The sequence below is a fragment of the Homalodisca vitripennis genome, chromosome 1, assembly GCF_021130785.1.
Source record: "Homalodisca vitripennis isolate AUS2020 chromosome 1, UT_GWSS_2.1, whole genome shotgun sequence".
NCBI classification, from domain to species: domain Eukaryota; kingdom Metazoa; phylum Arthropoda; class Insecta; order Hemiptera; family Cicadellidae; genus Homalodisca; species Homalodisca vitripennis.
Window position 1 is genome coordinate 157940000 of NC_060207.1, and position 26850 is coordinate 157966849.

Below are 26850 nucleotides of genomic sequence, written 5' to 3' on the forward strand. Positions count from 1 at the left end.
AAAAACACGCCATTGGTTTAAAGGTACTATCATAATAAGTAATTTACTATGAGATTTTTGTACAAAATTTTAGTGTAAAATATCTGGACTTAAATATGGATGTTTCAATTACAATTAAGGACCTGTATTTCCAGATTTCAGGAAGTCTTTTATCAAATGCAGGTCATGGTCTGTTGATGACACAGGTCAAATAATTGTTAGTTGAATACAGCAATTTTCCACTTCCAGTAACATTACTCTATCACTGAGTTGGGCACATACCACTACGTGTATTTGAACGTAGTGAAATTACATTGAAAACCGAGTAAGGTAAGGATTTACTTCTAAACAAATAGAGAACATCTATTACTAGTCCATTACCTAAAATTATAAAACTAAATAAAAGCATTATTGTATAAAATTAATTATTTGTCTCTAAAAGTAGTTTATTATGCAATAACTTCTTTATGAAGACAGCAGTTAATATCTGAACTAATTATATCCGATTTTTTAATTCTAATTTGCTAAAGTTTCAGTATTTAGATTACAGTAAATTTAATTTCACATTACAATTAACTTTACAATAAGCTTTAAATTTTGTTAGATGCAACTTGAATATATTTTCTATAATAGTAATGGAATAAGCTGTGTGCTATTTCGATACTAACCAGCCTAAAACATATGTTATTAGTTCAACACAAATTGCAGAATTATGTTACACATATAATGTTTACTAGAACTAAAAATGTCTGCTGGCCCAGACAAAGTTTATACGTGCAGAGCAACATGTATTGTGCATAAAACAAAATTAAGTTATTATATTCTTTTAGTTACAGTAAAATAAGTTGCATTAAACTTAGTTTAGTAGTCAGGCATAAGTTTAGTCATTCACCTGAAGAAGAAATGAGGTTGCAGATCTTCAACATGGTTACTAGACAGTAACATTTGTAATCAGTAATATTGTATCACTGAACGGATGGCAAGTGTATGGAAAAATCCTGTTTACTTCACAATCCTTCCATTGTCAAAAACAAACTTCAAACAAACCATTTAACTAAAGATGTTTAATTAATTTTATATGATTTTTATTCTTATTTTTTATAAGATTTTAAAATATCGTACAATTTTAAATTAACATGCTACTGTGCTAATCACTCAAAAGAAATTCAGTCATTTTTAGACTAACCTTGTCTGACAATTTCTGTTTCACTAAACACCTGTTCCAACACTATGTGCAGTGAAATATAAGTGAGGTTTACCAACAATCCTAAAACTATAATACAAATTCCCCTCCAACAACTATACAAAAATGGGTTTTTATGAATTATTTAACAAAATCCTGGATCATTGCACATAAAACAAATTTACCTGCTTGCTGGTCTTAAAAATGTTTTCATTATAATGTTTAAAAACTAGAAAATATCTTATGCAGATTGCATGTAAAAAAAAGCATTTCATTATAGGTGCTAATAAGAGAGTTGTTACAGTTTGAAGATTTTGACCGAAACCCGTGTTTATAGTGCAGCCAGTGAATGGTACAACTAATAATTAATTTAACTACATTAATTTGTTGGTCTTGTTACTACACACAACGTTGTCTATATAATCTTCGTTGCATCTCATAGTTACCAAAGTCCGTTCACTGTGCATAAAAATTTAAAACACACTGTACATTATGTATATTTTAAGTTGCTAGAAAGGATAATAATAATACAATGAATTATCCCCTTTTCTCTCTTAAAGAACAAGCTGGCTTCAGGCCAGCTCTTATTTCCCTTCTTGAGAAAGAGCCTGCTGAGATATAAAAGCAATTTTTGTTGTACTGTTACTGAAACAGTAAGAAAGAAAGGTCTCTTATTCAAGACTAGCTGTTTCCCGCGGCTTCGCACGCTTTTCGTAAGCTTTGCCCGTGTAAGAGCATTTCTGGTTTAAGTAAATTATATTTCCATCGCCAATGTAGAGTTTGCCTTGATGTCACGATCATGAACATCTATCAAAAGTGTATTGTACACGTACATGTCCTTTATTATAAAGTGGTCTAACACTCAACCTTTAAGTTCAACCAGAAACTTATTTTAAAAGCAAATATACATCATAACTTAGCGCCTTCAAATAGTATTTGGCAGTTAAATATACGTAACTGCCTTGCAATTGCAGTTTATAATGTGCAGGCGATTTGAAAACTTTTATCTTTTTGCAACGCCGTCAAGTGGCGAGTTACATCAATGGGCGAAGCATATAAACCTTCTCAGCGGAAAAATACATAAACATACAAATTTTAATAATGCCCGGCCACATAGTTCACGATTCCATAAAGGACAAACACAAAAACATTCATTTATTCATCATTAATATTGATTAGGCTGTACTTTTCAGAATCTGCCGAAATGTTTGTTTACATAGAAAACGTCAAAAATATTTATGTTTACTTAGTTACTGTCAAAAATAACAACAATTTTTTGTCGCATTATATATGTTTACAAAGAACAGCTGATTAAAAATTTGAAAAGACTCTTTCACTTAATAACATATGTTTGCTGCAATGCATTTCTTACGGGTATTTCTGTAACCAGTGGGGCGGAATCCTGAATCGGGAAAGGGATAAAAAGTATCCTATAACCTTCTACAGATCAAGACGAACAAATTTTAAAAAAAATTAGGCGAATCCGTCCAGCCGTTTGTGAGTGATGCTGTTACACACACGAACAGTTTCATTTTTATATATATAGATACAAGTACATAGTTAACTTTCTTGACTTCTCTTTTACATCTTTTAAAGCATGGTTTGGAAACAGGCTTGTCAAATAAGATGTGATGGTTGGAAATACTTGTAAAAACAACAGTTTTTAAAATCATTTTTCTGTTTTGTGTCATATGATATAACATTTTTGTGTAATTGAGTAAAATCTGTGCCATCTTGAGTTGTAATAGCATTGAGTGGCTTGGTGCTACTTGGTTGAGAATGTTTGTAAGGCAGATTATTATAACCACTATACTTAAAGAGACTAGATTTAGTTAAGAATGATTAAAGTAATATCATGTTCACCATCGTGCATTGTATTACATAATCATATGCATTTAACATTCTTAGTTGGCAAGTGAGAGGTATTTTATTCTTCCAAATAACTGTGTATACAAACAGACAAATGGAAAATTATTAAACTTTGAAGAAAGTGGTAGCTATTTAGAATATTTAAATATATATATATATATATATATATATATATATATATATATATATATATATATATATATATTGATCAGCTTTGCAAAGTTTGACATATATTTAATATAACATAAATTTTATTATATAAATTTGAGGTAAAGAATGTAAATATTTATTTACCACAAGAAGGATTCCTTTACAAAATACTTGTTAGCCCTTTGAGTGGAGTAAAAGTGTGTGTAGCTGTAAAACCTTTGTTGTTTGTTTGTTTGTTACTCTCGCTATTGAAAAATCTTTATTTCTCTGTTTGCTTAATTCATTCTTAGACTCTATATTTGATCAATCTCATGTTGAATAATAACAGTCTATATTTTCAAATGACCAAAAACTTTAAATGACTATCATTTGGTTAATTATAAAAATTGTATTACTTTATTTATATAATTATTTGTCTCATTTTTATCACTTTAAAGTTAATTTGCAACACACTTACTTGATCAAAACAATTTCCACCATGAGGTAACTCTCTGAGGTGATAGTGATGTATAGAAAAGTAGTTTCTTCAGCTCTGTGTTGATGTGAAAGTTTTACTTTTATTTTAATCGTTACAGATTATTAAGCTGTATCCAGACATTTTGCACACCCTGCCATTATGGTTTTTGGAAGTGTAAATATACATGAACATTTTCATCAAATTCTGTCATATTCAGATCCAATCATCTCTTAAAAGCCAGCCTGAGTGGACAGATTAAGATACTGTGTGTACATCTTTCATATATTTGAGTCTATATGCAGGTGATTTCTAAAGAGCTATGCAGCATCAGTAAAAATAAATGTAATCATTTCTGAAAACTAGATAAAAAAGGTTGATTTGCAAAAAAAGAACTAAAACTTGAGATTGTTGTTATATTTTTCAATTTAAGTGTGAACCATTCTTGCTTGTTTTAATGACACAGAAGGACATACACCCTGCTGTGTGACTGGGAAGTCCTGGTCACACCTGTCATCACAGAGAATGAATTAGTCGAGGTTTTCAACTAAGAAGGCCAAGTCAATAGAAGTAGTGTCTCGAAGTCATGTGATGCCAGAAATAAACTTAATTGTTTGTTGATGTTTCAGAATGGATTGTTTCAACATTAGTCGACTTTGGTTTGTGGTCTGTCTTTATATTGGTTCAAGCCAGAGTGGTGATTTCCCAAAACGTCAATATAGAAGTTTATCCCCAAATTCGAAACCTTATGAGATTGAATGTGCAATCAACTACCACCCAACCACTGACTCTTCAGATGCCTCTGATGAAGGAATCAAACCAGAGATGCCTCCACCTTTTAAGGAAACTCCAGAATTGTCCCAGAACTGTGAATGTGTTCCGTTCTTCCTGTGTGGCAAGAACCGCACGATCACGCAAAATGGCGAGGGGTTAATGGACATCCGATCTGCCTTTTTGTCTGGTATCGGTCTCGTCTCAGCTCCACCCTACAAGCAGTGTCCTTGCTCCAATGCCACCACTTCACCCAAACCGTACGTTGAGATATTCTCATCATTTGTAACTTACATGTATACTGATTATTTAATTTTTTTGGTATCAATTAGTTATTTTATCTGTTTAAAATCATAAATATTATATGTTTTTACTAGTTCTGATAAAATTAGCATTAATATATTGCATTCTTTTGGAAATAGTATGTTAAATGAAAAAAGTCTGTAAACATTTCTTTTGTTTACCTAATTTCAAAAGTAAAAGTAAAGACTTTTGAATTGCTTGGTCAGCTAACAGTTCTATACAATAGAATTTATTTAAAACAATATTTTGTTTTAGCAACACATTGGTATCTTTATACATAATAAGCTAAGCGATACCACTGACAGGCAAAGGTTTAAGCACTTCAAAAACTGAAATAAATTAATCATTTTGTACTAACAGATTATCTGTATTCTATGGCTGATGATAGTGGGGTACCATAGCTCTTAATAGTACTTACTACTTTATTTTGGACCATAAACCCGGAGAGCACCACAGGAACTGATGGTTCTTATAACAAGCAGCTGATGATAAGGGCCGTAATGTTAAATTTTTGACTATTCAAACACACAAAGAAAACATTTATTAATTTATTATACACTGTTTTTATGTCTTACATTGAGTTGATGACAACAGCTTAGTTTTCATAAATCATCTTCAAAATTTCAAAAGGATTTTAACAATTTGTGCATGTTAAAAAATACTACATGTTAAATAAAAAACTTATGAGATATAAATATTTGAGATACTTATGAGATACAAACTTAAACATTTTGTCATCAAGGTCAAAAGGTTTAAAACTTTGATAATCAACAAAACAAATGCAATTAGGATATGAAATTAAAGAAAATACTTTTCTTTTTCAAATTTACTGGCTGTTTTTACAAAACTATATATTTCACTTCAAAAAGATAACTATTTAAAAAATATGTTGATGTTAATAAAACCTTTTGAAGAAAGTACTTTGAAAGGGGTAAAAAGATTTATTGTCTGGAATAAAATATATGTAATGAAAATTATCCAAATTCAAATTCCAAGTAAGTTAATTACTTTTTTTGACCAGCTGAGGAAATGTGTAAGTGTAACAAGCAAGAGCTGCTTAACTGAATTTGTATTTTAACATTTCTATCCTATTCAAATTTTATACTTTAAAATAATTTAAATTGCCAAATTTCTGATCAGTCATAGTTTCTAATCCTCAACTAATATTTATATTTTCAGCATTAAGTCTGGTGTATGTACCAGTTACTTAGATGTCTGCTGTAACCCTCCTCAAGTTTTATCAGATGAATCCACCTCATCCTCTCCCCCTACAAGAGAAGAAGATATCTATGAATGTGGACGCCGCAGTCTGAATCCCCTCAGCTACCGCATTACTGATGGAGAGGATGAGCAAGCGCAATATGGCGAGTTCCCATGGATGGTGGCAATTTTAGGGACAGCTATTGTTAATGGAAGAAGGGAGAGATCGGTATACTTCTGCGGAGGATCTCTCATCGATCCAATGGTTGTACTTACAGCTGCTCATTGTGTTAAAGGGTAATAATTTATTTTAACCTATTAGATCTAGCTGAGTCAATATTAGGGACAACCATTATTAATGGAAGAAGGGAGAGATCGATTTACTTCTGCGGAGGATCTCTCATCGATCCAATGGTTCTACTTACAGCTGCTCATTATTTTAAAGGGTAATAATTTATTCTAACCTATTACGCATAGCTGAGTCAATATTAGTTTTTAATATTTTGTTATTCTCCTTGCTGTACTTTCACTATTTATTAGAAACAACTAATATGCCTTATATTAAACTATAAGATTTACGGAAGAAAAACCATCTACATTTTCTGCAAAAAACTGTTATAAAAATCTTAGAATTTTTAAATAATTTAAAGCATTGTAGATCATTACTCTTGTTGTAATAATATACAAGACTTGATTTAAACTTCTCAAAAATGTAATGTTTGGGTGGCTTTACCAAAGCATGAAAGAAAGGCAGAAAATGCTTAAAATTCAGTTTAATAATTCAGTCCTTATATTTATATAATTCTTTTTTTAATGTTTTGTTACCAATTTGTCTGTCCTACAGTATTCTGATGAATAATATATAAACCTCACCTAAAGATGGTCTCATAACATAATCTGAAGCAGCTTGTCATGAGAGACATAACAGAACTAAATCAGTGAAGAATTATAATGTTTGACATTTCCTTCATAGTCAGAGAAAGAACTGTTTCAGTCAATCAATCTAAATGACTTTATTTTGAAGGAGGACGGGGTTGCTTATTCGTGCTGGTGAGTGGGATACAGAAACGCTGAGTGAACCTCATCCCTGGCAGGAGAGATCTGTCCACCATGTGGTAGTCCATGAGGGATACTACGCTGGTGCTTTGTTCAATGACATTGCTCTTCTGTTTCTGGAGTCTCCAGTTGAATTTGGGCCAAACACTGCCAGCATTTGCCTGCCAACACAGAATGAAAACTTTGACAATGAAGATTGTGTTGCAAGCGGCTGGGGCAAGGATGTCTTTGGTACTTACCATTTCATTTTGTAAAATTTCAATTTATATATTTTGATCCTAAACAGTGTAGTTTTATATTTCAATCATAAGCAACTGTTGATATTAGATGAGTATTATTAGTTATTATTAAATATAATTAAATAACTCTGAAGGGGAATAAATTATGCTTTATATTAAAACATGAACATACTCGTTTATATATTACAACTACTAGAGCATCTCACATCAAAAGTGTCCAATTATGTTTGAGGCAGTGTTGCCATATTGCTGCTGACAACCAGGTGTTTTAACTATGGTCTCTTCTATCTGTTTAATTTACATGTTGTCTACAAAAAATATGAATGAAAACAAACATATGTACATTTATATACAGTAAAAACTGAACATATTTATTTACTGCAACAGACGATAAGACTCATCAGTAATTTTTTATACATATACTAGCTGTTTCCCGCGGCTTTGCACGCTTTTCGTAAGCTTTGCCCGTGTATGTCAACTTCTGGTTTAATTGAATTATATTTACAACGCCGATGTAGAGTTTGCCTTGTCGCCACGATCAAGAAAATCTGTTTATGTTTATAACCATTGTGCACGTACATATACTTTATTATAAAGTGGTCTAACACTCAAACTTTAAGTTCAATCAGAAATGTATCATAAAGACAAATATACATAATAACTTAGCGCCTTCAAATAGTGTTTGGCTACGTAATATACATAACTGTCTCGTAATTGCAGTTTATAGTGTGCAGGCGCTTTTAAACCTTTTATCTTTTGCAGCGCCGCTTGGTGGTGAGTTACATCAATGGGCACAGCTTATAAGCCTTCTCTGTGGAAAATACGTATACATACAAATGTTCATAATGGTCTGTCTAATATTTTGCGATTCCATAAAGGACAAACACACAAACATTCATTTATATATATATATATATATATATATATATATATATATATATAAAACTGGCAACAGTGTTGCGCATAGGTTGTAGAGGGAGATTCAGACCAGCGACCACAACATAACATAGACAGGGCATTGCATGCATCCATATATTATGAGACTTGGTCGGATCCACCATCTTGGATTAGTATAAGAAGCCCAAATACCTCAAAAGTTACACTGAAGTCTCAGTTCGCCTATTTAAATTACACTGTTTTTTAAATCGATTGCTTTTATTTTTCACTCAGTGAAAGAGTTAGTTCAGGATGATAAAAGTGTAACACTTATTAATTATAAATTATTTTAAAGTGTAAAAACAGTAAAAAAATGTTCTGTTTTCAATTAAATTTAGGATTATGACATAAAAAAGTTGTTCTGTAAGGTTTTCTATTTTTATGGTAGAGACGAAGTATAAGCAAGAGAGTTTGAACTAAATAGATGAATTCTACATATTTTACAGGCAGTGTTAGGTGTTGACCCTAAAATATAAAAAAATTTCTACTTCTTCATCATCTTCATTAGTTACCAAAATTGCTAGCTCTTCTTGGCTTAAAGCGCTTCATTCTGATGTAGTAGAGTATATATTGACACCGTATCTTAAACGCGGATAAGCGTAATAAGCGGGAAACTTTATATGCGGCGAAACGGGGTCTGATTTTTACTGGCAGGCAGAATTTATTTCATTCTACCTGATTTTACTCCAAATGGAGTAATTATCATGCTATTTAAGGTCAGCTTCTCTCACTGGCACACTTGCCTTGCCTATGTTACTCTTTGTCACTGGATTCAGGCGCACTATCCACCATTGGACTATTTTGGTGCAGATTGCTCTAATGTGTATTTATTTTATCAGGTTGATTCAAACAGAAATAATACACAAACGTACACTATGTTAAACATTGAGACCTAAAATGTTGTTTTACATGTTATTTTTTTCTTCCTTAACTATAATTTATAAATGTTATATCTTACATTAAAACCCTTTGTTATAATGCTGTCCTCTGTATACAAAATTTAGTTACTTAAAAAATAAACTTTAATTTATATTATTGTAACATAAAGACTACAAAAGCCGAACAAAGAAAATAAAGTACTCTCTAAACTTTTCAGCATAAGATATTGCCACTCAGTCATCGATAAAGACCGGCTGGAACTGAAACAATGTCCTATTAATATTGGTTTACATATTTCCAAAACTTGGTTAGTTTAGATCTCCAGCTGATTCAACACTTCCAGAATGCTGCTTTCTGCAGTTTTATTTTATCTCTCTTCTCAAACCAAAATCCATCATACCATCAATAAGACTAAGTTGTTTAACTTTCAATGAGCAAAATTCTTCCACTAGACATAAAGTGAAGTTGCATGAATATGAGTTATAGTAAGAAGCCAAGAGCCAATTTGTATAAACACACAGTCTAGTTTTCATGATACCGTTACAGGATTTTTCTCTAAGACGTAAATCATTGTGTTAATTTTAGTTGTGATTGAAATGTGAAGTTATCAAAAGGTTTAAAAATACCAAGCAATAATTTTACTCTCAGATCGAATTTGATTAGCTTGATAGACTTCTAATGCCAACCTTAAAAACACTTATCAATAGTTCTATCACCATCAGCCAACCAGTTAAATAGAAAGTAATAATTTTTAGCCAAATAGTTGTTCTTCATATAATTGGCTGATTTAACTTTTATCTACATGTCTGATAGTTAATTTTATATTGTGTATTTTTGTGTGTTTTGTGTTACTTGTACAATTAAAATTTGCTCTTAGCTACAAGAATATTAGTTTGTAAGGATAAGATTTTGGATATTTTGATTTTGATGGAAGCTGTTACAGATTCATATAATCCATAAATCTTAGTATCTACATTAGCTTTGGAATAAAAACTAGATTCAGGGGACACCTGTCCTACCTTGGAGCATTTAAGATATCCAAGATCTGAATGTTTTACTTCATGAAGTAAATTTTTCCCAGTAGAAGTCTAAAATAAATCTTGAAAACATTACGATCGACTGATCGATAGAATTAATTGGGAGAAAACCGTCTTGCATCTACTGCATATATGAAACTTGACAAAACACTTAAATCTCTGTAACATAGTCACAATTTCGTGTTAGGTAACAAATAAATATTGAATTTAAATACTTATGTTTGCTGTATGACATATTCTTAAGATAGAAATGTCTTTCTTAGATTATCTATATATAGATTTTTTAATAAGTATATTCATTAATTCATAGATCAACATGTAAATTAAAATTTTTTTGATAGTTGAATTCTTAAATAGGGATTTTTACTTCTATAATTTTAGGTGACAAAGGAAAATATCAGATGATATTAAAGAAAGTGATGTTGCCCATTGTGCCAAGGGCTGATTGTCAGGAAATTTTCCGCTCGACGAGACTGGGTATATACTTTCAACTGCACGAAAGTTTCATCTGTGCGGGTGGAGAGCAAGGCAAAGATACTTGCAAAGTGAGTCTTCAGCATGTCCTTAATCAGTAGTGTACTATAAAATTTACAGACTTTAAAAGTTATAGCATTTCCTGTTTCTACACATCATACAACCAAATCTAGCTTTAGCATATAAGTTGTTTACTTTAGATTTGTTTTTCTTCTTTTGTGATCTTTTGATTTTGTATAGAATATCAGCTGTTGTAACTGTCCTCACAGTAGCAGTTTCAGATTTCTGCATAATTTTACCGAACATGACCCCCAAACTCAAAACCAACCCACACACCACCACCCACAGAACAATAGCTGTTCCAAGTAAAGCTTAAATGAGTTGAAACTTGGTAAAAAGTTGATCTTGTAAATATCTTCAATACGTACATTGGCCAGAGCTTGGTACTCCATCTTGTTTTAATATGGCAGCTGTTCAAACTTATACAAAATTAACAACTCCGTTATATATATATATGGACCTAGGAAAATAACAAAGAGTGATCTGAAAAGCTTGTGATATTTTGTAATATACATTTTTTTGTATCTCAAGTATAAAATCGTGTACATGTAAATAACTCCGTTATTTATAAACAGGGAGAAATTAAATAATTTTATTTCCAAAACTTTTTTTTATTTCAGACAGTTTTTTTAGAAATTGACTACATGTAAATCTCATAAAATTAAATTAATATCATATCGACTGTCACAAAATCTAACTTCTTCTAACAATTGAGCCAGAAGGACTATTTTTTTATTTAGTCTGATTGGTTCATAATAAGTTACTATTGTTCATTCAATTATTTATTTTTACTTATAACATGCGTTACATTATATAGATTCAAAAGCTGATAAATATACCAAATCGGAACAGATAAACAGTGTTTAACACTTCAGCCAGGGGGGAATTGATGAATGTGTATCATTCATTTTGGCTTGGCATGAAATGAAACTGTTTCAAAAGCCTCGTCCACCTGAATTGAATATTTTTTAAAGAGTTTTAGTTAAAGAGATTTTAGCCTGAGGCTTATTTCAGGCTAGATTTTAGTGGTCTCTGACCACATTTTTTGGCCACAAAGTGGGTATGGTTACTCTACTTCAATTGCAGTACCCATATGTGTTTGTGGTCTTCCAATTAGGTAGCAGTCGATAGCTTAAATACATACTTAGAATTGCATTTTTAAAATATATTTTAGTAAATACAAGAACAGTTAGTTCATCTAATTTCTCCTAAAATAAAGAAATATTCCATCCATTCATTCATTTACAACTTTTCTGCTTCTAATATGCCCCTTCTCAAATAAGATGTGTCCAATCATCTCAGCTTTAAATCTATTAATATTTGAATGTATTTTGATATCCTTACTATAAGAAAGGGAAGTGGATTGGGAGAAGTTGGACTGGAACTATTGTTTAGAATTCCTGATTTAGTGCTGTTTAGGGTGTTTAAAATACGAAACTTCCTTTAGCAAACATTGAAATTCAATATTTTATAACTATTAATAAGAATTGACTTGGAAATATAGTATATATACCATTTTGTAGAATATTTTTGATTTTTTTGAACGAATATTTTTTTTAGCTATGAATTTAAAAATATGGAAAAATAAAATATAGTTAAAATTATTAACAAATGATGATTTATGAATACATGCAAAATTTCATTGAAATAAGACCATTTGATAGAGTAAATTACCAAGTGGTTTCTAGCTCTTATCCTAGACAGATATATGGACAGACAGACACATATTATGTCTATGCAACTTTGGGCTATCATGTACAGATTTGGAAAATCAATATCTTAAGAATTATATTTGAACATCGCCAGTATAAAATCTTGAAATGGATATTCTGTGGCATTACAACTTCTGAATTATGTATTTTCACAATTTGTCTCTGAAAGTAAAAATAGATTGTATGAAGTGTGACAAAAAGTATACTTAACACATTCATAGTAAAAAGCATGTGTTGCAGTCTAATGTATGTTGTTGACACCTTTGCGGCACGAAACAGTTAGTTTCTTTATGACAATCAAAATAGCTGTAAAATGTCTCCACAGCAGTTAACGCATTAAAACAAAGTTTAGTGATTTATTGTTTATTATAAAATTTACTGTAAAAATATGTAACTTTCTTCCTGCAAGTTTTTTGGTTTTATTTTAAGTTATTATTTTTTTACAGTTTTTTATATTTATTTTGTTTCTTTCAGAAAGAGGATTTATATTCAAACAACAAATAAAACAGATTCTGATGATTTTATTTGTTGTGACTAATATAATTTAAACCAATTTCTGTAATGTATATTAGCTGCTGTTCTCTATAGGGTGACGGTGGTAGTCCACTAGTGTGCCTCGCTGAGGAGGGCTCTAGCTATGTCCAAGCAGGGATTGTGTCCTGGGGGATTGGTTGTGGAGGAAACAGTCCAGGTGTATATGTCAACGTTGCTCACTTTCGTGACTGGATTGACAGCAAGATATCCATGTTAAATGTGGATGATCGTTTTGGGTAAGTCAATGTAACTTTTAAGTGTGTATATGATTTAACATTTAAATTGTTTATATCAAATGAACTTGTAAACATTTCACACAAATTTTAAAATCTATTTCAGGAATGATCACGAATGACCGCTGACTGTGTGACTACTATTGAATGGAATTTTATGAAGTCAGAAAATTCACGTTTCCATGTATTTAAAAAAGGAACTTTATGAAACATTAAGTTTAGTAAAAGGTTTGTTGATATTTAAAACCTAATATTCTCGATATGAAAAATACCAAAGAGCTGGTATTCATATCATTTGATTGTATATAGAGATAATAAACTTCAATTTAGAGAGGGTAAATTATTTTTATTGAAAATCAGTTTTCAATTTTTGGCTTTTACTCTTTTCATGAAGTTAACAAACAAACTGCTCTGAACATGTTCAAGACAAACTTAGGATATATGATAAGTATTCCCAACTTGGCATAAAGTATTAAAACTATTATTTGAAATTGTATATGAATTTACAACTGTAGATTCTCATTGGTTTGGTTATGTTCCATTCCATTATATGCCTTGGTTATTTCATCTGGTTGTTATAAAATAAATAGGTTTCTTCTAATAATACCAGGTGTACGGAATGTAATAAGTGATCTGTAAGCCCAGTTTTTATGGATGGCATCTGATTCAAACAAAGAGTTCAAAATTAGCTCTATTTAATTCAGGAGCATTTAACTAAAAAATATAATGAGGAAATGGTCTGTTAACTGTTTATCTAAAGGAGAATAAATAGAAACATAATTTTATCGGAAAAAGTGTTTTATTATGCCCTTGTTCTGCAAGATGGATATACTATATTATTATTTTTAGTTTATTATTATAGTTTAGTTTTGTCAACATTTTGTTAATTAAGAAACTTGTATTTACTGATAGTTAAAATATGTATCTATTTAATAATTTTGTACACCATTGCTGGAAAAGGTAAACGGAACTATGTGTTTGTAATTTTGTAAATATTTATTGTAAATTAAATATTTTGAACTAAATAAATAGTTTTATTTCTATGAAAAATTTGTATTAAATTCCTGGAATCATCTTCTGTGAAGCTATTTTGGTATAACACATATAAGCAATATCATACTGTGTTACGTTTGAAAGGTATTTATAAAGTATTAAAATATTTATAAAATTAAGCGTTAAAAAACATTTAATAGTGTTCTAACAATATTTTGTGGATTGAAATGTCATATTTATTATTACTGGATGTAAAGTCCACTATCTGATATAACCCAAAAATAGGAAGAATCAAGAAAGAGAAATTTTAATTTCAATAGTAACCACAGGCATATGCAGGGTTCATGATTTGGAGGTGCTTGACATACCAGGAGGTTTGAGGGGTATGGAAGCCCCCTCAACAAAAAGGGGCTCCGGGAATATTTTGGAAATTGTGCTCAAAACTATGAATTTTGAAGCTATTTGACAATTATTTTTAAACACAGCAGTCTTACAAAAACACAGCACTATTTTGCAGTGGGCTATAGGTAATTCTGTCATAACAAAGTGAATAATAATATTGATCTTTGATAGTAAGCAAACATTTTTAAGGGAAGAAAAATAAGTTTAATACGAGATATCTATATATATAAAAATGAAACTGTTCGTGTGTAACAGCATCACTCACAAACGGCTGGACGGATTCGCCTAATTTTTTTTTTAATTTGTTCGTCTTGATCTGTAGAAGGTTATAGGATACTTTTTATCCCTTTCCCGATTCAGGATTCCGCCCCACCGGTTACAGAAATACCCGTAAGAAATGCATTGCAGCAAACATATGTTATTAAGTGAAAGAGTCTTTTCAAATTTTTAATCAGCTGTTCTTTGTAAACATATATTACACTTATAGTTTTAAAGCATAGAGTAAGCTTAAGAGAAACGACAAATTTTGTTTAAACTGTTTCTGCAATCACTGTTAAACATAGACTTTACTATCCAGATAATACAATTCAAATTTGACGTAAAAATTCACCTTTAACTGCAATATTTATTTAATATAAACCATGCTCATGCTTGATAAGAAGAGCAATGCAGATATCATAATTACTATCTTACGTTGGCTACAAATATAAAGAATGTTATAAAATCAACCTTAGTTGTTTTTTTTTGACAGAAGTATGGTTCTCAAAACTCCGTGTGTACATATTCTCTCGATCGAGACAACAAAGCAAGCTCAATCGTGGCATCGGAGATATAACTAATTTAATCTAAAATTTATTATAGTAAAAAAAAAAATTTACTAAGTAATATAAGGACTTCGGTTCTTAAGATTTGCGTGCGAAGCCGTGGGTAACTTATTGAAATGCGCAGCGAAGCGCGCCGGGTCCGCTAGTAATAATTAAGTTAAACAAAATTATTTATTTAAAAGAAAAAAGTAGGAAAAGCACTTGTGGCAAAATTATAGTAAAATTTACCTTTCTCTAGGAATCAATACTTTAAATTCCTCAATAATGTCTGAGTAATTACAATTCATGGTAAGTTCTTGTTCAATGAACAGCAGCATAGAAAACTCCAACCTCTCTTGCATCATTGTTGTTCTAAGCTTATTTTAATAATGCTTAGGTTAGAAAAGTTTCTCTGCGATGAAGCATTTGTCACTGGTATTACCATAAACAGTTCAAATTCTGTGTAAAGCTCGGAGAACAGGATAGTGTGATTTTCATTAGTAAGCCACTCAAACCATTTCTTCAAGGCTGTCTTTGTACCTATAACATGAAAATAAAAATTACTTTACATATTGCTGTGCTGTCAGAATTGGTATGTGACAAAGTCATCAACATGTTATATTCACTGAAAAGCCTGAACACATAACCTATGAACTTAATAAGTTTAATTTTATGTATATCCTCTAAGTATAAAAACATGTGCTAATGTTTATTATATATTTTTCTAGCAAAATTCTGACACGCTAATATACTAAGGTGGTTCGTACTCTAAGTATAAAAACATGTGCTAATGTTTATTATATATTTTTCTAGCAAAATTCTGACACGCTAATATACTAAGGTGGTTCGTACTCTAAGTATAAAAACATGTGCTAATGTTTATTATACATTTTTCTAGCAAAATTCTGACACGCTAATATACTAAGGTGGTTTGTACTCTAAGTATAAAAACATGTGCTAATGTTTATTATATATTTTTCTAGCAAAATTCTGACACGCTAATATACTAAGGTGGTTCGTACTAATAGTTGGTATGGAAAAATCGAACTAATTTCATTACATGTCCTCATTAGTTTTTCGTTGGAAACACAGTCTGTAAAGTCTGTGTACTTACTTAGATTATTTTTACTTGATACCTTTTACATTCTTTAAAATCAATTTTCTTTTAAATATTTCTAATAGTATACTCACAGATGCAATACAGTACGTTTTCTCTATAATAAGATGCATTTGCATTATAATGAATGTACAGGTAATGAAATAGGTTTCTTATCATATGGATCAAACAAACAAACCATGATAAATAATTACTTAAAAATTAATCAGTTTCTTGACACTAAAGATAGAGCTATTCATTAATAAACAACAGCAACCAAATGCATAGCGTGACATAGTGTAAACATTGACTACATAATTGGTCATTGTTATAAACAAAGGCACATCACACAAAGAACGGGTGTGACGCTCAACTCTAGGATGAGTTATGCCTTGCCCCCTTTCTTTGGCGGCCAAATCGCGGTGGCAGCGGACCGTTTTTAGAGCCGAACTACAGACTGAGCGAGCAACCTAGGGGCCAGGCTTGAGAATCGAATCTTGCTTCCTCACTGAGTTTCTGTCAGAAGGTGTCACTTCAATAAAACCAGATTATGTCTTTTAAATGAAATATAATTTTTAAGAATTATTTATACTCACTCCTTTAGACTTTAGCAAATAAATAAATATAGGGCTACATAAGGTATTTGAATTTATTGAGCATGTATTTTAAGCATACCGCTCACCTCAATACAATTATACTATCTTCTAATGGTTTTAACAAAGGGTTCTACAATGAAATACAAACAATAAAATAAGTAATGACAATTTATAAAATACCTAACTACACAACTGTATTTACATTTAAAATGACTCAGAAAAATATGAATTTGTTTTTTAAGTTTTATAATAATATAACTTTGAATATATGTATAATATATTAATAATAAATAATAATTATAACCTATTCCAAATTCCTACTATTCACAAAATTATGTATGATATATAAAACGAAACAACAAACAAACAAAACAGTTAAACCACATGCTAAGATAAATAACAACAATATTCAATAAAGACACAATCCATTACAAACTCAATTAGCAAACTCTGATACAATAACTTAATATAACACAACATAAACCAACAGAATAACATTATCTACAATCACATTATAATCTATTTTCAAATTTCTACTATTTACAAAATTATATTCTATACAATCTTGTAGTGGGATTACATTCAACAGCTTGAAGAATACTTTCAGAATCATCTTCATGTCGAAGATTTCAGTCAAATTAATTTCTTGTGCTAAAGAATAACCAATCTCACAAGTATTAATAAAAATCCTGCTAAATGCCTGATTTGGTACTCTACGTTGAGGAAACATACGTCGATATTCTGCAACTGAAGCTGTAGAATTGCCATTACAAAAGTCATACATAAACCATATCTGCGTATTCCACGTGAGAAAATATGTTAGGCATTATCAAATGAAATGTGTATCAAAACCGACAAATAGCTGAATAAAAATTGAAATTTAATTTAATTTAAATTGTTGATAAACACAGTAAATGGTAAATGGAATTTTAAATTATTTTTTCTCACAGATAAAAATGCAATAACACTAATCACAACTTAAGGAACCAAGCACTACCATGATGCCATTGTATTTCTCCACAAAATTATAAATAAAGAATTTTTGATTTGATTTGATCTGTTTAAAGTGCATTTGCTTCAATGTTTGTTTTTTACAGTTAAATTTGAATTGATTAATTAAAAATTTATTTGCTATTAACTTTATTTACATCAATTTCCTCAGACTACAATTTTTGTTTATAGTTTTTATGCATTTGTTAACCATTTAATAAAATTATAGTGCCTCAAAACTAATGAAGTTTTGACTTAAAATGTTTGTTTTTAAGAAAGTTATTTTACAAACTAAGGGCTCTTACAGTTCTGGGATCTAGTTTATTCAATTTTACAGATCAACATTCATATGAAACGATCAAATGTTTGTCTTAATTTCCGTTCTAATGGATTCAGTCTGGTTTCTTTAATCCTTGAGGTGGAAATTTTGGCAAAATCTTTCACTAGCTTTATCTAGTAAACAAAGCATTTCCATACATATATTTATATGAACTTTTTGTCTTGAATTTAGTCGGTTTCTATCCTCCAATGATGTTATCATCTATTATTTGTTATTTAAGTTTTAGATCATAAAATTGGGACAGATTTCAATCGAAACAGTTTTTTATGTATACAATTGCATTTGAGATAGAGGGTGGTGAGTGCGCAATGTTTAGTCTTACGCAATGCAGTTTCAACCATGAATATTACCTTGAATTTGGAATAAATTGTATTATTTATCAGTTAATACATTGTATTTAATAAAATAATACATATTTTCAGTACATATATTTAACACTTTAGCTCCTAAGTCGCACAGAGCCTTATCTTCAACTGAGCAACAATCAGCTTGTGTACAATAGTACTTACCTATGTTGTATAACTAAAATCATTAAATAAAATTCTTATTGTTTAAATTAATTTACTTAAACTGAAAAAAATAATTAAGTGTTTTATCTTTAAAAAGTGTAAGTTTTTAGGTATTATAAATTATATTATACTTATTATTTTATTATACATATTAAAGTTATATTAATTTATTCAAAGTAAACTTTAAGGAAGTGAAATAAGTTAATATATTTAAAATGTGTTTTTATTCAGTAGCTGTACATTTCTAACTTTTTAAATTAAATTGTATTGAAAATCAATAATAATTAATGATAAATAACAAAGGTAATAATCCTGGTCATCATCATCTTATAGATGTCCGGGAATTTCTGTTTCATGTCATCATCTTTTTACCTTGAACTGTTGTTTCCAGACCTTCCAGAATATTAGGTTCAAATGCACTCTCTTTCTCATAGTCATTTTGCAATGAAACACCATTGAAGCAGTCTTGCCCATTACTCTGACTACCAGGCCCTGATTTCAGGGTGCAGGCGCTCTGGGCAAACCATATTTTTCTGCTCCCCTCATCACCTTGTTGACTCAATTTTGTTCCACTTATTGTATATTGGCTTTACTAATGCAAGATTATATTAGTTGTACTATGTTAAAAATATTTTGTTTCTTATTACAATTAAAAATCAACTATAGGTCTAATAACTTTAAAATATCTAGGTTTTGGTGAGTAAAAGGTATTAAAAAACAAGCTGTACATCTCATTTATTATATTTTTATTTTAATACAACACTTGTAATACAAACTAAACAAATTTTCTTTTAGTGATTAGGGTAATAAAACATTAACTTAATAAGGCAGTATTATTTGAGGATTGAAAATTTTCAAAATTAATGATTGTTGATTACAAATTGGATTTAAATTTTTAGTACACAAAATCTATTCTTTAACTTAAAGTTACAAAAAACTAATAATAAACATAGACTTTTAATTTTTGGAAAAAAACTCTAAAAATGAAACAAATAAACATTTTGCGACCTTATATATAAAGACATTTGGAAATCTTGACAGTTAAAACCTAAACCTTACATAAAGTTACCTGAAAGGTTTCTTTCATGACTTTTTCTTGTATGAAGTCTTGTATGGTTTTAGAAAAGTCTGTTTTAATGTCACCTCTGCACATGATAACAAATTATTTAAATATTTCATTCTATAGAGTTGCCCTTTTAGCATTTTTTTATCTGGTTCAGCACTGAAAAGTCTCTTTCCGAAGTACAGTTTGTCACTGGTAAAATAAAAAATGTTTTAATCACAATTTCAAGATTTGGAAAAGTACTCGATAGATGGTTTTCCTTTATGTAAGTATACACTGATGGAAAGTTTTTTAATCTTTCCAATTTGACATACATTTGAAAGTGAACACATTCATTCAAGATACCTACATTGATGTTTTCAGAATGGATTGTACACAGTTGTGAAGCCGCTCTTTTCACTTCTGTTGACTCCTGTGGGTAGGTGAGTAGAAGAGACAAAACTTGGAATCAGGAAGCTATGACCTCATATACTTCCTTCCTTCTAGCTATATTTGCTATTAGTGAGTTAATTATTTTAAAATATGCATTATTTTTTAAATTTATTCTTTTGTCCAGTTCTCTTTTGATGTTCAATTTTCGAATATTTTTTCGCTTTCTTACTCTTAAGTAGCTAGGAACATCACATCCAGCTAGTTTTTATGCAGTTTTTTTCATATTCCTCAAACTACCCCTTTTTGGTGTTGAAGAATCCTTTATAGAATAGAGTTTTTAACTGTTTTATTCCTAACTCAAGATTAAGACTTTTACTCTATAGGTTATTGGAACATATGTCTACTCTCTCTAAAACATCAGTCCTTACAACTAGTAAAATGGTTTTAAAATTCTGAAAATTAACCTCAAGGATTTGTGCATCCAGTCTGCAGACAAGTCTTACACTGGTGGTCAATAGATAGCATTCTCAACGGTTATTTTCTTTTCTTATAACCTTGTACCAAAGTAAAGACAACGTCTGCTCTTGCTGACCATCTAGTTTCTGACAATGACTTTACCACTGGCATTTGAGTTTTTACCAAACACTGTTTCAAATACATTTCTAAGTTGACACAGAAGAAAATTTGTAAAGTCCCTGGACAAAACCAAATAATATCATAGTTGAATTTATAAGATGTGAAATGGTTTGTAGGATGTGCAGTGGACAAATGCTGTAGTGCGCAAACGCGGCCTCGCTCCGCTTCTCTATCTCATGGTTATCTGTGTGTTGACTAGACTGCTACTAGCACTACCGAAAGCATCAATCTCGCTTCATTAGTTGTGCAAGACTGCTGAAAGACTTGAAAATGGACAACTCTGGTGTTTCTGCTTTGACGTCTGTCCAGAAACCGGTTCTACACAAGCACGGGAAATAATATGTAATATTTTATAATTTTATAAATACAATACTAAATAAAATACTTTATATGGTAATAAAAACTCACAAACAAACATACTCATGTGCAAAAGAGTAAAACGTTGCTGTGTTAATAACTGGCAGTTGAAGGCAATGTGACTTCTTTGGTGTGTTTGTTAGATGAGTCATCATCTAACACTCCTTAAATCCTGAAAATAAAATACCTATTTGTAAAATTATGAAATATAAGTGCATGGTTACCATATTTATAGTAATAATCAGATACCTGATGAACCAGCTTCCATTATAATTAGTGTTTTTAATGTGGAGAAATTCGTTTATGAATTATCCAACAATGAGATCAGCATCTTACAAGTGTTATGTATTATACTTAGTGATTTCTTCGTATCACTTTTTTTAATGAAATTCAAATTTCTTTATTGCCACATTTCCATCTTACATGTATAGCAAAGATACAAACTGGTGACATTGACAAGTTATCTTAACTTAAATCTTAAAAACCAAATGCAGTTTTAGCTTTTAATTAGTTTTGTCTCAAATTTTATAATAATATAATTTACAATACATATACCTGTTACAAAATTTAGCTATGATTTAAAAATCTCTGTAACACTATACAATACTTTAACACACACGTAGGACTTTACTGATACTTATATTAATTTAAATCACTTATAGCTTTAAAACATTCAGGTAGATTAGTGTATAAGTTTTTCATAGGATATTGAGAATTAATTTATTTATTAACTTCAATCTATGGATTGGATATTGAAAATCAGTTCTGTGTCATGTGTAGTATTGGTGAACATGCTAGTTTTGATACATAGAATTTATATTTTGTTTTATGTAAAGTATAAAATTTGAAATATATAATAAAGGGAAATTTACAATTTGCAGTTTCTTGAATAAAGGCTTACACAAGGTGATGTAGATCAGGTTGTGGGTGTTTAATTGTACCATGTTGTTGTGCCATTTGATGAAGTTAAAATTAATATGGGTGTTTGTTTTTAAAAGCCCAATGTTGTTGGTGTCATACGATGATAATCAGCATGAGGTAAATTAATTGCCCACATGTTGGTGACATGTGATGTAGTTCAAGTATTTCAGTTATGATATATTGCCCAAGGTTGGTGATACCATGTGATAAAGTCCCAAATGTGAGGTTGATTCTATTGTAGTAATAATTAAATAAATGTCCAATTTAGGTTAATATGAAGGTGTTTTACTATGTTATATGAGTGCTTCTGGTTCAAAGTGAGGTTATGTTAACCTGAGCAAGTGGTCACTATCATGTGTTGAAAACCAATGTCATGTAATCTTATTAATAATTTGTGTTCACTGCAAATATTGTTTAAACTTATTTGTAGAATTTTATATTTTGTACCTCAACATAATTTCATTCACCAATCTCACTTGCTTTAACCCGTAACCGAATTTAATGAAACCAAAATTTTACAAAAACGTGTTTTCTTTCACTAAGACATTAATGCATGTCTTCCCGCACTCACAGCTAAGGCAAGAAGAAGGAGTTAGATGAGCAATGCGCTGCGCCTGCAACTGCCCTGGTCTACAGAGCGGAATTCATACGCTCTTTCAGCCTCCAACCCAAACTACTTTGGTGTTACTTATTATTGCCTATAGATTTCAAATTTCTTTTTACTGATTATCTTAATTTTCAAATTTATTTATTGATTATCTTAATTAAATTGCTCAAATTGATTCCAGTATAAAGTTGACCTATTTTTTGCTTTATTAATTACTTTAGAATTGCATGTTATGAAAAACATAACATCTGATTTGCTTTATTAGCTGTTTGTGGTACACGACAACTTCAGATTACAGATTTTGCTGCGAACTATTTGAAATTTAAATTTGACCGATGTTGATCTGACACATAGGCTCTCTTTCAGAAAAAGTAATGTGTCTTATACACTTTATTTAATTTAAAAATTAAAACTGATTTGCTGGCATTGGCCTATAACAAATTCCACATTGCAATAGTAAATGGAAAGTATTATAATAAATCATTGCTCTTGAGTTTACATCAAAGTTAGATTTCTCAAAACCAACACCTGGAAACAAGCCTAATTGAGTTTACTACACACTAAATCTTTGTAATTACTGTGGTCTAAATAGTTGTCTATTTCCAATCCTAAACAGTCTGTACTTTTTATAATGATGTAAAAGTCTGTATGAAAGTAGTCAAAGTGATCTGCTTGTTTATTTTTATAAGTTTTAAATGATATGATTTGCATTTTATTACTGTTTAGGTTTATGCCACTTACTGAAAACCAATTTAATAATTCTGCTATTTTATATTTAGCGTATTGAAAATATTGTCCAAATTGCTCCTTTGGATCACCACTGATGTATCATCAGCATAAAAGTTACAATGTGCATAAAGTTTGATGATAGGTCATTAACACATTCGAGTCTACGCTCGAGCCAGACTCGAGCGCCGTTGTTTAATCACTGGGCCGGCGCTCGAGCGTGACTCGAGCACAGCTTTGCCGATTGATATACGGAGTTGCCCGAGTGATATTCGAGTGCCGTCTGCTGCATTAAAAAGCCAGCTTTGTTGGTTAGTTCAGAAAAATTCCGCTAGGCGCTACTACGTCATACCCGCTTGAGGCTTTTGTTTATCGTCTGACGTGGCCTTGTGCGTCGTCAGTCTGTCTACGACAACAGTCATGGAGAGGCGCGCATTTCAAAAATCAATGGAAGATTGCAGTATATTAGCTGAATTAGAGTTAGATACGGACTCTAATATTGTTAATGACACCGATGATGATCCGGATTTTCAGCAGGTTCTACTTACTGCAAGGACTGTAATGTGGCACTCTGCGTACCTGACCGTTTTGAAGAGTATCACACTAAACAGGATTTTGTGTGATTTTTTTAGCATTTGAAATTTTTTGGCAATTAAAATTATTTGTAAAAATGTATATAGTAAATGCATAAAAAAAATTGTAATTACTTGTTTTATTTATTCAAAAGTTAGTTTTCAAGTAACACAAGACATGCAGGAGTTTTTAATTTTCTTCCAAAAATGTGAGTTTTAAAATTTTTTAAAAAATTAATTAGATTTTATAGGAATAAAGTTTTACATATCAATTTAAAGAGGAAAGATAGAACTTTCAAGAAATATAATATCATATACATAATATTTAACAGTTTTCTAAAAAAAAATCTGAAAACCCATTAATTTAGGCAGACCAGGCTATAAAAACAGCAAATAGCGAGCCAGACTCCAATGTGTTAATATATACTAAAAATAAAAGTGGGCCTAGAATTGAACCTTTGGAAACACCAATCTTAACCCTCTCCCGGGCAAACGCCTCGAAACGCCTCGGCAGGGCGCCTGGCGCTAAAGTCCAAACGCCTCCAATCGCCTCCAACTGCTTTATCAACGCCCTCTGCTTTGTGCTGCTGTCTTATGATTGTTTGGGGAACTAATACTGGAAATATCTATTGGCAGTATCATTGTTGCCTTGTTTATTCATAGTTTTATGACTAGGGACGCTATCTAGAATTAATAATTTGAAACGGTTCATTCATTACTTTATTGACGGTGATCTAGTTGTTTAGTAGTACAATTCTTTCTGACTTGTGCTGCTATCTTACGTAATTTGATGAACTATTTGGGACTTTTTATAACCACTTATTTACTGAAATCATTTCGTTAGTTGTTTTCGCAGTCTTTTCACTTGGTTCTGTACTTCATAGATGGCAGGTTCAAGGTGTTTGCGTGATAGCGAAATTGATCGCGTTTTTGACAATGAAGTGGATGATGAAGGCGATGGTTTCAGTGACGATGAAAGTTCCATGAATAGCGATGTATTAAGTGATGAGGAAATTCACCATTCTAACCAAGAAGATAAGGACACTGATGACTCGCCACGTGATCCGGCGCTGCCTCGCGCCGCCGGCACCGCGACCCGTGTCCAGCCATTGCCTCGCGCCTCTGGTACCGCCACTCGGGCCCCACCTGGTCTAGACAAAGATAACACTAGACAAAGTCTTAGTGTTATCTTAATTTTTATAATTACAACCCTTTATATTCGATAATTTATACAACAATTAAAACAAGATTTTTCATGTAAGTTTGACTTTTTGTTTGATTTTAAGTTACCTCATAAGGTTGATATTTTTTTAAATAAATACAACGTTATTATAGAGGATTTACACATCTTTGTAACGATGTACAATAAATAATAGTTTTATTAAAATAAAGTTCTTAACGTAGTAAAAACGCGAATAAGTGTGTCCTCGCGGCAGAGCGGGCGATTTAATTCAGCCCAGTAGCACCAGAAGCGCGTCGCGGTAATTCGACCGGGAGAGGGTTAACTTCTTCACACTCAGAGACTGATTTTAAACTCTTTTTCATTCCAGTACTTCTTTGTTTAAGGCATTTGAGTTAAGATTGAATCCATTCCAAGGCAATATTTGAAAAATGATTTTTTTAAATATCATGTACAAGACAGTTAATTAATTATGATATGTTAAAGTAAAACTCCAACAGTCTTCTGCAACCCATCCAAAGCCTTCACTACGTGTTTAACAAATTCATAGATCAGAGACTGCCGAAATAGTTCAATTACTACATAGGAAAACACACCAACCAATACTGATAACTTTTCATTTTGTAAGACCTTTCGATAGCAAGGCTATCTTCTTCAGACACACCACAAAAACTTTCAATGTAGTGAGTGATTTAATCAAGAAAAGCCAAAACAAGCTCCATCTTCAACATGCCAAAATAGTGTTACTCTTAGGTCTAAATCCATACCTGTTTTGTGTCTTAAACATTTAATGTTTCAAAAAAGTAAAGCATTTGATTATTCATTACCTTTTCCAAAATTTTAGATAAGACAGACAATACTAATACCTCTCGATAATTGTTTGGATTTGTTTTATTTCCATTTAAAAAAAGGTTTATTCACCACATATTAACTGATATGGAAAAACACTGTTTTGAAAAGATTGGTTTAGTGAGAGATAGGGGTAAAGCTACGTGATTATAGGATTTTTAATAATCTGCACTAGAATTTGGTCCCATCCCATAGATTTTTGTTTTTCAAATTAACAATAGTTTTTTCACAATCTTAGCACCATAGGCACACCAATAGCACAAATAGGTAGTCACCATATTTGAAACAAAACATGGCAATCCATTTGAATGTTTATTGCACAATAATCTGTTAGAATTTTCCACTGAGGGCTGCACTCATATCTCATCAGAAATATGTATGAATCTGTTGTTAAAACATTTGGCAATATCATATGCATTAGTAAAAATCTTGAATATCCGAGAAATCTGGTTCAACTTTTTATTCCCTAATTCAGTTTTAGCTAGAGCCAAGCAGTTTTACATTTGTGATCTGATTTCTTAATTATATCATTGAATGCCGTTTATTTAGCTTTATTACAGAGTTGTTTAAATATTTTTCTGTACATCTTAAAATAACGTAGAAAGTCATTATTAGTCATTATTAGTGCTTCACTATTTCTCAGAGTTAAATTTTGGAAATAATTAAGCAAAATGTGCTCTGTGGTCTGATATACCCAGCTCAACATTGAATCTTAAATAAAAAGTACATTGTTTATACTGGTGGCAGAATGTGATGATATGCCAGTTGG

At 31.0% G+C, this 26850-nt stretch overlaps 2 protein-coding genes across 7 annotated transcripts in view; one reads left to right on the top strand and one right to left on the bottom strand.

The window, feature by feature from the left end:
• The first annotated feature begins 204 nt into the window (after positions 1–204).
• LOC124374744 (phenoloxidase-activating factor 2-like) lies at positions 205–14113 on the top strand. The gene is made up of 7 exons (XM_046832906.1): positions 205–309; positions 4265–4666; positions 5889–6206; positions 6934–7196; positions 10438–10601; positions 12891–13072; positions 13176–14113. Exons 2-7 carry the CDS (start codon positions 4266–4268, stop codon positions 13189–13191), a joined length of 1344 nt encoding a protein of 447 aa, XP_046688862.1. The 5' UTR covers positions 205–309; position 4265; the 3' UTR covers positions 13192–14113.
• LOC124374788 (phenoloxidase-activating factor 2-like) overlaps positions 6666–26850 on the bottom strand; it is a 150670-nt gene continuing 130485 nt past the window's right edge. For all 6 annotated transcript variants that reach the window (XM_046832964.1, XM_046832941.1, XM_046832957.1 and 3 more), the window contains exons 7-9: positions 21290–21398; positions 15517–15807; positions 6666–7126 (exon numbers count right to left, since the gene is read on the bottom strand). The gene's annotated coding sequence lies outside the window, so the exon portion shown is untranslated. The remainder of the gene's footprint in view (positions 7127–15516; positions 15808–21289; positions 21399–26850) is intronic.

Excerpts from the sequence above, each read along its gene's own strand:
- LOC124374744 (XM_046832906.1), top strand. The coding sequence starts at position 4,266 with ATGGATTGTTTCAACATTAGTCGACTTTGGTTTGTGGTCTGTCTTTAT. Across the intron at positions 4,667-5,888 it reads GCCACCACTTCACCCAAACC|CATTAAGTCTGGTGTATGTA; the intron begins GTACGTTGAGAT and ends TTATATTTTCAG. Across the intron at positions 6,207-6,933 it reads GCTGCTCATTGTGTTAAAGG|GAGGACGGGGTTGCTTATTC; the intron begins GTAATAATTTAT and ends TTTATTTTGAAG.